This window comes from Equus asinus, chromosome 5, assembly GCF_041296235.1.
Source record: "Equus asinus isolate D_3611 breed Donkey chromosome 5, EquAss-T2T_v2, whole genome shotgun sequence".
NCBI lineage: Eukaryota > Metazoa > Chordata > Mammalia > Perissodactyla > Equidae > Equus > Equus asinus.
The window spans coordinates 4,591,131-4,603,502 of record NC_091794.1 but is presented as its reverse complement, the minus strand read 5'-3'; the positions used below and the strand labels follow the sequence as shown (position 1 = coordinate 4,603,502).

The following is a 12,372-nucleotide window of genomic DNA, read 5'->3' as shown; positions in this document are numbered from 1 at the left end:
GGACTGTTAGTTACCAGCACTCAGAGGACAGTCAAGCTGGTCATTTCTGTGAGACATTTGAGACGATGTTTGAGAGTGGGTATCTGCAGCTGCTTTTATCAGTGTTGGTTAAGTAAAAAGGCTAAAAAGTAATGAAGAAACATTTTTGCAAGTACAAAAGTTGGAGATATTATGGTGTGTTCACTATAGAGAATTTAGAAAATTTAAAGAAGAATAAAGAAAAATCAAAGTAGCCTATAAGCCTCCTCCTGAGAGGTAATCACTTGCCATTTATGTGTATTTCCGTCTCGTGTCCTAGGTATATATATATGTGTGTGTGTATTTTAAACAGTGTTGGAATCATTCTCCATTTTTATTTTTTCTATTTTTTTCTCCTATTTAATGTTGTGTTGTATTTTTCCATGTCCTTGATTTTTTAATATAATGATTTAGGGCAAAATAATACTTCCTCCTGTGCTAAAATACAGTATGATGTGGATGATGAAAGTCATTATCCTGTGTACTCAGGGAAGAATAGAAGCATTTTCTTTTGTATCTGGTTAATAACAGCTTCCACGTCTATCCTCTAGAGTCAAATAGATTTGCTGAATTTCTTTAATGCACTGTAGGATTTACTGAGCCTCAAATAGCATTTCTTTAATACATTATTTCTCATTTGCAAATTTGGTTTTTAAACAGGAGAAGTGAATAAGGTATTTTAGGAGACAAGCAGTGTGGATAAGAAATTGAGCTGGGATCAGGAGCAGAAAGCTCAGCTTCTCTCCCTGGTCTTGACATGAGATCGTGATTGGGCACGTAGCCCTCAGCTCTCTGCCTGCCTAGGTGTACTGCCAGAACAGTACACCCACACTGCAAGATCAGGTAGTAGGTGTGAAAGGCATATGCTTTCTCGAATTGTTATCGAAATACAAAGCACACGTTATTATAATGATTAGGCTGTGCCTTGCAGAGAAACACAACTCTGGATCTCCCATGCTACTGGGGGTGATGGATGGCATGAAGAAATGAAATTTGTAGTCTCAAAGTCTTATTTTAACCAATAGTCACAACTGAATCCTGACTGTTGTATCTTTTCACTGAACTACTGTCAGGGAACAAAATAGAACCACAGAACTCATATTCTTTCCAGATCCCACAGTTGCACTCTGGTACCCATCGGAATGAGTACAGGAAGTGCCACACACCAGTCAGGCCATCCAAGAAAGCAGGGGAAACACACGGCTGAGGTAATCCCCTGCGTGGAACAGCAGTGCCCCGAGAGAAGGAAATCGGGACTGCTGCTCCTGTGCTGGGAGACGCTGCTCTAGGACTCCTGTGGCGCGTTACTTCTAAGCAGTTAATCGTGCAGCTGCTGTATCGAGGGAGCGTCTGGGGCGGGGTCACTCCTACTCATCAGGAAGCCTTGGGTCCAGCACAGCCCCTGGAACACACTCTGTTCTTACTCGGGGTTTGCTGATTGACCAGCTGCAGCAGCTCGACGCTCCGCTCACATGGTGTTTTAGTGTTTACTTAGCTCTTTTACTTCCCTGATGTCACTGATGCTCTCAACAGTCTCACTTCACTAGGAAAAATGTAGGTTCAGAGAGGTTCAGTGACTGGGTTGCTTTCATTTCTGGCCTCCAGGCATCTAGGCCTCTTAGAGCCATATCCCCAGTTCCCAGAAGTGGGGGCCTCCTGTTAACCGCTGGGAGCAGGAGTGGCCTCCACTTCCTCAAGGTGCCCTGGGACTCGGAAGCAGTTCGTTTCTTACAAATGCTGGGTTCCCTAGAGCGCCAGGTAAACCAGCTGAGCTGACAGGAAGTGTCTCAGAGCGGTAGGCACTTTGCGAGTGTTGAATAACTAGGGAATATGCCTAGAAATCGTGGGAGAGCCTGTCTGGTCCATCGCTAGCGCAGCGTGTACTCTTCAGTCTGCTCTGCGTGTCCTCAGCCTGTGTAGTGGCTTCGTTAGAGCAGTCTTAGAAACACCTGCATGTGTCTAACCTGGCTCACAAAACCTTCTCCGATTTTTGTTAGTGCTGCAGGTCCTTCCTTACCACATCACTCTCCTGTTTCATAAGACTGACTGGTCACTTATTTGCACTGCTTTATCCCCCAGCCCCCGGCCCAGAGCCTGACACGAAAACAGATGCTCATTAAATAGTTGCCAGATGTTTCAATAAATAGATAATGAATAAGGGAATAAACTATTTGTTATTAAATATGCTTTGTCATTTGATGCTGTTAAATAATAAAGCATAATGTAAAACGGTAATTTTGTCTTTCTTTAAGACTTGAACTTTTCAGGGTAGAGTTTAGAACACAGTAGGCATTAGTGAGCATCTGTAACACATTCTAAAATAGAGGTTTCTACAATTGAACAAATTGTAGATCCCACAGTTTCAGACCTGGGAAGGCTGCCGTTCAGAACCGCCCAGGAGGAAGATGTTACCTTTGCCCTTCTTGGCTGCTGCATCCTTGCCCATTCTGGGCGCCGGCTGAATTTCCTTCATATATTGGGGTAGATGTGGGTACTCTTTGCCCACATTAAGGCCGTCTTTGCCCAAAGGCATGTGAGGTACTTGCTGGCCTAGGGGCTGGTATTGTGGAATCTGCGGTGGGATCTGAGGAGGAATTTGAGGTGGCAGTGGCTTGATCCCATAGTAGGCACCAGCCTGAATGAGCCTGATGAAGCCCAGGGAGATGGTGAGCAGCACTCCCAGCAGTGGCAGAGGGGCAGGTGGCACAGCCATCACCTGTGGAAGGAAGGAATGCACCAACATGGTGAAAACCTGCAGGCCAGGTGACAGAAGTGTATTCACAGAAAGAAGGGGGAGAAAAAAAAAAAAAAGGAAACAGTCTTTATCATCAGAACTTCACGAGTGGAAGACCAATGAAAAGGTGTTACCTTCAATAGAAAACAAAAACCAGAAAAGGAGTAGGGTCTGTGGGACAAAGGCACTTGGTGGGTTTACAAGCTATGGGAGAGACTGCTAGCTGTCCCCTAATGTCTGTTCTGCCTTCTTCATGGTATTGGGACCCCCTGATTTTCAGCTGGAACAGAACAGCCTAGAATGAAGACATTTCAGCCAGGTGTAGCCGTGTAACAACATTCTGGCCAAGTGGATGTAGTTATAATGGGTGCAACTTCCAAGAAAGATCCTCCAGGGGAGTGGGCATGTTCTTCCATTTGCTCCTTCCTGCTGGCTGGGATTGGACGGACTTCCTGGAAACGGACCAGACACCTTGGACGTGAAGCAAAAGCTGTGCACTGAGGACAGCAGAGCAACAAGCTAGAAGAAACCTCAGTCCTGGTTGAACTTGGAGGCATGCTACTAATGCTTAAATATGGGATTTGTTCACGCAAGAGAGAAATAAAGGTTTATCTTCTTCAAGCCGCTGTTATTTTGGGTGCCACATATCTGCACCAGACTTAATCCTAACAGGAGGAATAGATTCTCCAAAAGGAGGCAAACTTGGTAGCACGTCAGGCTTGGTTACTAAGTGCCAGGATTCTATTCTAAAAGGAAATAGTTAATAATGTTTGACCTTTATGCCAAGGGCAGAGATCTTTCATCTGCCGGATACCCTTTGGCTGTTTGGTGTGGTCACAAGCAAGTGTAAAGGTTAAAGAGCAAACAGCAACAAGAACTGAAGTTATCTGAATTGGAAGGAAGGTACCTCATGTGACAGTGCCCAAATGCCATTTAAAAAATCACTGTCATAATCATGCACATACAGGGATGCCATCTCTTTCTTGTATTTGAATACTATGGAGTCATTCGTTTAGAATTTGGCTAGTTGGACCTGGAGTCCATTTATCTTTGTACTATTATGAAAGAAAGGAGTTTACAAAGCAAATCAGTTGTATAAATAAGATAGAGATGTTTAACTAATCACAAGAATAAACTGTTTCTAAGCCCTTTGATAATACCCTTTGCAAATCAGCCCTTAAGAGAATAAATATAAATGGGGCTTATCTGTTTATAAAAACCAGCTTGAGAAGACAGCTGTTTGAAAACGCCCAGGGCTGAAGACTGACAGCCCAGGGAAGTGCAGTGTTCGCAAGTGTCCGCTAGAGGGCAGGTGTGGAACACTAAAGTCAGCTCCTTACTCGGTGCTGCTGACAACGCCTGAGAGGGCGAGATGGAGATGGGAGATGATGGAGATGGGTGATGGGCGAGGGGCGGGGGGATGAAGGCACATTTCTCACAATTTTTATGTAGGTGTCTTCTGGAAAACTTTTAGTAAACTTCTATCTATAAATTAATTTCCATTCTCCTGAGAGTTTGTTTTTGCTTCTGCCGTACTAAATTCTGGATCCTAGTTTTCCAGGTATTAGGAAATATGCATTGACTTATCCTATTCAAGAGTAATACCAAGAGTGTGCACAGGCTACAGAAGAATTGGCTAATAAAAAGCACCTAAGAAAATAAGAAGAATCCCTACCACAAAATTCACTGCTTTACAATTTTTCTAAATATACTAACTGATCATTTTTTCCCCTTCAGGGGAAAAAAAATGAAGAAACATCTGTCAGCAAAATGATTTATAAAATTTTCTCCATTTTGTAAATCAGAATAGTCTCAAGAACTACTTATTTCAAGCATTCTCTAAATAATATAGGTGCTGGTAGAATGGGAGAAGAAAGCTGTTATTTTCTGTCCTAAGAATGATTGTTACAAACGATTTGGAAAGAGCCACAGAATTAATACTGATTTATACTCAATAATAGTCAAATATATGTTGGGTGGCAAAAGACAATCTGCTATGAGCAGTCAGTGGTAATTTATTGAGTGCTGGTCAGACACAGTGCCAGACCCACCCAGGGATTATTACAAAGACGAACATAATGTGGTGAGTGGGCTCTGCCCTCGCAGGGCTTATGCTCTGTTAGTAGGAGTGACAGATGGGTAAACTATTAGTAGTTAAGGATATCCAGAAAAAAGCAAATTTCCCTCCCACTTCTGTTCTTTAGTATCTGAAATTCTTTCCCATTGAGCAACAACTTTTCCCGTTTCCCCCATATTTTTCCAGAGATAGTCTATGAGTGTGCATGCATAATCTGTGCCCCTTTAAGACAAATTACAGCACACTACACAACAACTTTTCCCGTTTCCCCCATATTTTTCCAGAGATAGTCTATGAGTGTGCATGCATAATCTGTGCCCCTTTAAGACAAATTACAGCACACTACACAACAACTTTTCCCGTTTCCCCCATATTTTTCCAGAGATAGTCTATGAGTGTGCATGCATAATCTGTGCCCCTTTAAGACAAATTACAGCACACTACACAACAACTTTTCCCGTTTCCCCCATATTTTTCCAGAGATAGTCTATGAGTGTGCATGCATAATCTGTGCCCCTTTAAGACAAATTACAGCACACTACACAACAACTTTTCCCGTTTCCCCCATATTTTTCCAGAGATAGTCTATGAGTGTGCATGCATAATCTGTGCCCCTTTAAGACAAATTACAGCACACTACACAACAACTTTTCCCGTTTGCCCCATATTTTTCCAGAGATAGTCTATGAGTGTGCATGCATAATCTGTGCCCCTTTAAGACAAATTACAGCACACTACACAACAACTTTTCCCGTTTGCCCCATATTTTTCCAGAGATAGTCTATGAGTGTGCATGCATAATCTGTGCCCCTTTAAGACAAATTACAGCACACTACACAACAACTTTTCCCGTTTCCCCCATATTTTTCCAGAGATAGTCTATGAGTGTGCATGTATAATCTGTGCCCCTTTAAGACAAATTACAGCACACTACACAACAACTTTTCCCGTTTCCCCCATATTTTTCCAGAGATAGTCTATGAGTGTGCATGCATAATCTGTGCCCCTTTAAGACAAATTACAGCACACTACACAACAACTTTTCCCGTTTCCCCCATATTTTTCCAGAGATAGTCTATGAGTGTGCATGCATAATCTGTGCCCCTTTAAGACAAATTACAGCACACTACACAACAACTTTTCCCGTTTCCCCCATATTTTTCCAGAGATAGTCTATGAGTGTGCATGCATAATCTGTGCCCCTTTAAGACAAATTACAGCACACTACACAACAACTTTTCCCGTTTGCCCCATATTTTTCCAGAGATAGTCTATGAGTGTGCATGCATAATCTGTGCCCCTTTAAGACAAATTACAGCACACTACACAACAACTTTTCCCGTTTGCCCCATATTTTTCCAGAGATAGTCTATGAGTGTGCATGCATAATCTGTGCCCCTTTAAGACAAATTACAGCACACTACACATACTTGTCTTTCTTAACTTTTTTCACTCAGAGAGCAGAACTTCAGACCTTCTCATCCTAGTTTTATGTATCTGAACAGATCCCTTCAACTTCATTTGTTAAAAATAAGACTCGCTTGTTCTCTACGGTCCCATCTGCCTCTAACATTCAAGATCTAAGGCAGTCACTAGAGAGCCGCAAGTGTTAATTCGTACCAGAAATCCATGGTAATACCTGGTAATGTATACACTGGGACTTAATTCTACCTTTGGGGGTGAATGAGTTTAATTCTGAAACCCTCGACTTGTGGTGATGTCTTTAATAAGGTAGTATGCTTGGCCCTTCAGCTGTCCATCAATTCAGTGGATGTCTTGGTTTATACTTAATAATCTTTAAACCAGGACAGTCTAATGAAACACTGGAAAACTGGAGTGAGGCGAAGTGCCTGGAAGAAGACCAGTAGAATAGCAAAGGCCCGTGGGCTCCTGCTTCACTGTAATTATTTCCTCTCATAGGCTTGGCCTTTCTCTCCCGAAAACCACCTCCTTGGGTCTGCCATCTGCCATTTCTCTGACTATTTATTCAAGGAAACTTTGTTCAGTTTTAACTTGAATATTTATGTAGGGGCCCTGGTTAGAATCTACCACTTGACTTATCCTTACTAACTTCCCTCTTGTCCCTGAGGGTATTTTTGGTGGTCAAAGTGGTGTGGTGCTTCTCCCCAAATCACTCAGAAGCCCACTGGGTTTGTGTAACACTACACAAACATCTGCAGGAAGAAGGAGCCTCAGAATTCCTGCTGAGAGGAAACGGTGGGAGGAGGTTTTCTTCTCTCTTTTTCCTTTTCTCCGAGGATGCAGAACACAGTAAATGTTGTGAGTTCCATTTGACGTTTCCTTGGATTTCTATTTCATAACTTGTGTGTGTGTGTGTGTGTGTGTGTGTGTGTGTGTGCATTTGCATACACATGAACATAAACGTCGTAATGTGTGTGGACGCTGGATCTTTGCCAGCCAGGCCAGCTTAGCGCTAAGTGTCGTGTCGTACAGGAAAAGCATGGTAGAAGAGGCCAGAAGACCTGAGATTGAGTCGTAGCTCTGTGATTCCCCATCTCTATGACCTTGGGCAAGTCCCTTATCTTCAGTAAGCCTCAGTTGCCTTACCTATAAAACCGAAATTATAATCTCTGCCTCTCCCACAGAGCTGTTTAAGGGCACTAGTGATAACAGGAATTCTTTGTAAGCTGAAAAACACTATTTAAATTTAAGTTATTAATGGAGTGTGACCAAAAAGACAAATTGAAACCAACTGAAATGTCAAAGACATTTAAAGAAGGATACCAGCCAAAGTAAGTGTGAGGTTAATGGCAATAATGACAAACCTAACATGAATATAATAATATTATAATAATGGCCATTGAAATATACTTGTTAAAAATGGCAAAAAAGAATGGCTGAACCGAGGCATTCATTCGTTGTGTGTCAGAGTCACCAGCCCTCATCATTTTGAACAGCCCTAAATGGTCCCCTATATTTGGGCAGGACTGCAGAGATTTGGTTTCCCCGTGCGACCTGGAATGTATATAACAGAATAATGTGATAGACATCATTTTAGACCATCCTCAGCGTTTTATTTGCACATTCATCCTCATGAAATTTTTGGTTTGCTGTCCAAAAGAATGTTTAAGTATTTAAATCTTGGGTCCTTGCCCTCAGTCCAACTTTCCCTTTCACATGGGGCTAACACAGCACCTGTGTGTGTGTGTGTGCGTGTGTGTCCATGTTGTGTGGTTGGACGACCAATGTCATCTGCTCCTGGGCAGGCCTCCTCTGCACCCCTGCTTGACCCTTGCACACGGTTTGTAATGTCTCAAGGCCTCAGCTTGACCACACCTGGATCAAGGGAAAGTCAAGCAGAATCCTACTCCAGTCTTCACCAGAATTGTCTTCTTGGCTTTCCTGTGCTTCTCAAAGAAAATTCTCTCCTGATTACACTTCTCAGGGTGATTCATTCACTGGATGGAGATGTGTAGGGATCACCTGCTGATTGTTGCAAACCGTTCTGGTTCACAACAGAACAGTTGTGAAGAGAGAGAGTGGTGAGTTACAGAGATAAGGTCCTGGATCTCATGGAACTCAGATTCCAGTGTGGGGAGACAGGCAGTCAGCAAGTAACAAACTGTAATTCCAGATTCAAGTGCTGTGAAGAAAACAAAGCAGGTAAAGGGCTGGAGAACGGTGTGGAAGGCGTCTCTTTGGAGGTAAACTTTGACAGAGAAATGAAGGCTGAAGGGTTTATTATCTCTCTTAAGACCAGACATTGAAAAAAAGAAAGAATCACATTTATTACAGTGATAGTTGTGGGTACCCTTTCACTAATGTGAACCTGTTTCAAAGATTTATTCCTCACCTATGTGTGTCTTCATTTTGACCTCTTTATTTATTGTGTTTTTTCCTGGGGGATTCTTATTTACTTTTTTACTGCTCTCCAGATTTCAACCCTACTATATGAGTTTGCTAGGACTGCCATAACAAAGCACCCCAGACCAGGTGGCTTACATAACAGACGTTTATTTGCTCACAGTTCTGGAGGCTGAAGTCTGAGATCCCGGTGTTGGCAGGGTGGATTTCTCCTGAGGCCTCTCTCCTTGGACTGTAGATGGCTATCTCCTCCCTGTGTCCTCACATGGTCTTCTTTCTGTGTGTCTGTGTCCTAATGCCCTCTCTTATAAGGACACCATCATATTGGCTTAGGGCTCACCCTACTGACCTCATTTTAACTTAAGTTCCTCTTTAAAGACCCTGTCTCCAAACACAGACACAGGCTGAGGTCCTGGGGGCTAGGGCTCCAACATACAGATTTGGGGATCACAACTCAGTCCCTAACACCCACCACTGCTCTAAAGAACTCAATTCCTACCTCCTCTGTAAACCTCCTTCTTAACCATTGTCACTCTCCTTGACCTCTTGAACGTTTAACACAAAGTTCAGTGTGATTCTAATCAGTCTTATGTTTTTGTCCACTAGACCTCAACAGGATTGTAAGTTTCCTGAGGACAAGGAAAATGTGTGATATTCTTTTGACTTTCTCAATGTTTACTGATGGATCCTCACAACCAACGCCCTCAGTATTGATAGGGGCTTTAGAAAATATCTAACTCAGCCCCACTCCCCATTTAGAATCCTGCCCACAACAGTTGCTGACAGGAGGCCCTCATATTTCCTCTTTGAATATAAATAATGATGGAAACATTCATAAGGCAACCTGTTGTCTTGTCGTATAACTTTTGCCAGTATTTTTATTATCCACCTTTTTTGATTCATAAATGGCAATGCACATGTAGCTTACTTTTATTGGGGACAGGGAAGGGGGAATTAAGAAATGTATCCCAGAATTGGCTAAGGCAAAAGATGGATGGTCACGTGACCTTTTATTGTCATGCAAATAAGCCCAGCTTAGGGTCATCTAACTAGGGATATGTAACTTTGTTGCAACATTGATTATATTACAGATATTAACAACTGTAAACTATGTTGAGTAACCCCACTCTGGTTATGGTTTTATTGCCCTTTAGAATATTAACCAGTTTTGTGTCTAACTTAGCATTATTTCAGCATTTGTTTCTATATAATAAAAAACCCAGGTTTTTAATATCATTTCAAATTGGCTTTGTCATCCTATTAAAGAAAACTTATAACCTGTTCACTTATGAATGACAATTGTGTTTTTAATATTTTCAGAATTATGCTTTCATGGGGATACAAAAAATGAAAACACAAGTATTTGATGTGTTGGATGATGTGGAGAAAAACACAGCAGGAGAGAGTGGGGCTGGTGATAAGCTGGATGGTTATCATTTGTTGAGATGATGCTCTTTAAAAGCCATTTACTGTAGAAAAGCCTCTGTGCTTGGATGGGCTGGTACCTGGGTTTTAAAGGAAGATAAAAGTGACTCTAAATAATAGAGAGTAGAGAAACTTGGCCTTCTGGCAGATTCGGGAGGAGAGGAAGTAACAGCAGAGCTGACTGCTATGTGGGGGAGAGTCAGCGAGAAGATCTCCAGTGGAGAAGCCGTCAAGACAGGAAAAACTCACTTCAGAGGGGCTTTCTATGTTGTAAGGATAGGTCTTGTAAATTCTCTCCTTCATCTCCTGAGAGATGAAGAAATCCTAATCCTCTGAAGAGACCTTCAGAAAACCTAACTCTTGTGGGGATGGATTTTTTGGGGTAAGTGGAAGAATGGTTCAATGCTGTTCCAGATTGGCAATGGGCAAAATCAGTGACTATATATGAGAAAACCAGAACCAGGGGATGGCTGGGGGAGGCGGGGCAATGAACATCAGAGTTATAATAATGTTAGCTTTGTTTCTGAGCACCCACTTTAGGCCAGCACCACAAGCATATTTCAAATACATTGTATCATTAATCCTATATCTACTGAAGAGGTCTTTTTTTTTTAACATTAAACTCTTTCAAATGATATTTCCCCATCCTGTATTTATATAACTGATTATTTTACTGAAATTCAAGACTGTTATATCCCAAGTTGGAAATTTAACATTCTTATTTGATTACTTTTAGAAGCTGTCATCCAATACATTAGCTAACAAGTCCTTCTACGTTGTTTTACAAAGTACAGATCTAACCATACTGTCACTTTCTCCATCTTGTCCTCCAAAAGTCCAAGGCTGTCTTTTTTAGTTGAAATGAAGAATTTCTCTGTTATATACAATGAGATCCTGGACTGGACCCCTTACGTTTTGTTCTTTGGAGTAGGGACACAAGCTTGGAAGGTATTCATGAAGTCAGGAAGCCACTGGCAAGGCGAATATGCTGAGATGGAGCCTAAACAAATAAACCTATCGGATGTTGGTCAATCCATGCCACGAAGGCAGTGGGCAAGACCATCCAGCAAGCAATCATTAGTTTTAGCCACCTGCCCTTTTACACCTATCAGGACTGAGAGAAACATAAAACAGAGCGTGAATTACATGCTTCAGGGATGAATCCTGAATCCTCTCATCATTAAGAGCAGCTAACAACCCCACCTACTAGCTATAGGCAGAGCATGACCTCAAGGAATCTACTAAACTTGAGATGTCAATTGGGTTGTGTCCCCAGCTCTAGAGACGGGCCACCCACATAACCCCTCTGAAATGGATGGCCAACCACCAAATTCCAAAAGTTCTCCAGAGGAGGAGATTTCACAACAGTCTTCAGTAACCAGTTACAGGATTGCACAGATCTACATTTCCTAATATCTAATCTGAACCTTTCTTGCTGAACTTTAAGCTCGTTTCCCCTTTTCTATTCTCAAAGGAGGTGAGAAACATCTGGAGAATATTTTTCTTAAAATAATAGTTCACATACTTGAAATCTGCAATTAACTCCTTTTGTTTTTCTAACTGGAATCATGTCAGCTGCCAAATAGTTTATAAAACACTTGAGAGAATCCCTAAAAGAGAAAGTTCTAAAGTGGAATCTTTTTGTTTGCTTGTTTTTCTTCCCATAATATGAAAACATCATTGTTCTCAGAGCACAGAGAGCCAAGATTCTAGTTCTGACCCAAGAAGTCACTCATCCTGACTGGGCCTCAGTTCCCTCATTTGCAGAAGAGGGGCACTGGCTAGAAGACGTCAAGGTTCCTTCTTGTTCTAAAATATCATGGTAGCTGTGAACGTGAGCAACATGTCCACACTTCATAGATAAATGATTTCACAAATGTACATGCTCAGGCTTTTGGGATGTCACACAGTTAGATCCATCTCACACCTACAGCTACCTTTCAGTATTTCACTCTCCCTCCTTACAGTTGGAGAAGGAACAGGACGAGTTTGAACAGTCCCCCACAAGTACTCCTCTGATGAAATAAACTGTACCTGACCAAAAACCAAAGAAAGAACCTAAATAAGAAGCAAAGTTTAGAGACAAAAAAGTGATTTATAACTTTTTTGTTTACTATATTCAAAGATTGAATAAAAACTGAAGCTTACTGAGAAATCTTTAAAAAGTGGCTACAAATGATAAAAACTTCCTACAAAGTGTAGGCTCCAGAATGCCCCCAGAGTCATTCCACGAGTATGAATCCATGCCTCCTGTCATAGGAATGACAAATGAAGACAAAGTAGGCATCCTGGG

General features: G+C 41.8%; 1 protein-coding gene across 7 annotated transcripts in view; it reads right to left on the bottom strand.

Moving 5' to 3' along the window:
• COL8A1 (collagen type VIII alpha 1 chain) overlaps window positions 1-12,372 on the bottom strand; it is a 494,271-nt gene that overhangs the window by 359,849 nt on the left and 122,050 nt on the right. For all 7 annotated transcript variants that reach the window (XM_070508614.1, XM_070508615.1, XM_070508618.1 and 4 more), the window contains one exon: window positions 2,431-2,734. In XM_070508614.1, coding sequence (XP_070364715.1) covers window positions 2,431-2,731 — 301 coding nt within the window. In that variant the 5' untranslated portion in view covers window positions 2,732-2,734. The remainder of the gene's footprint in view (window positions 1-2,430; window positions 2,735-12,372) is intronic.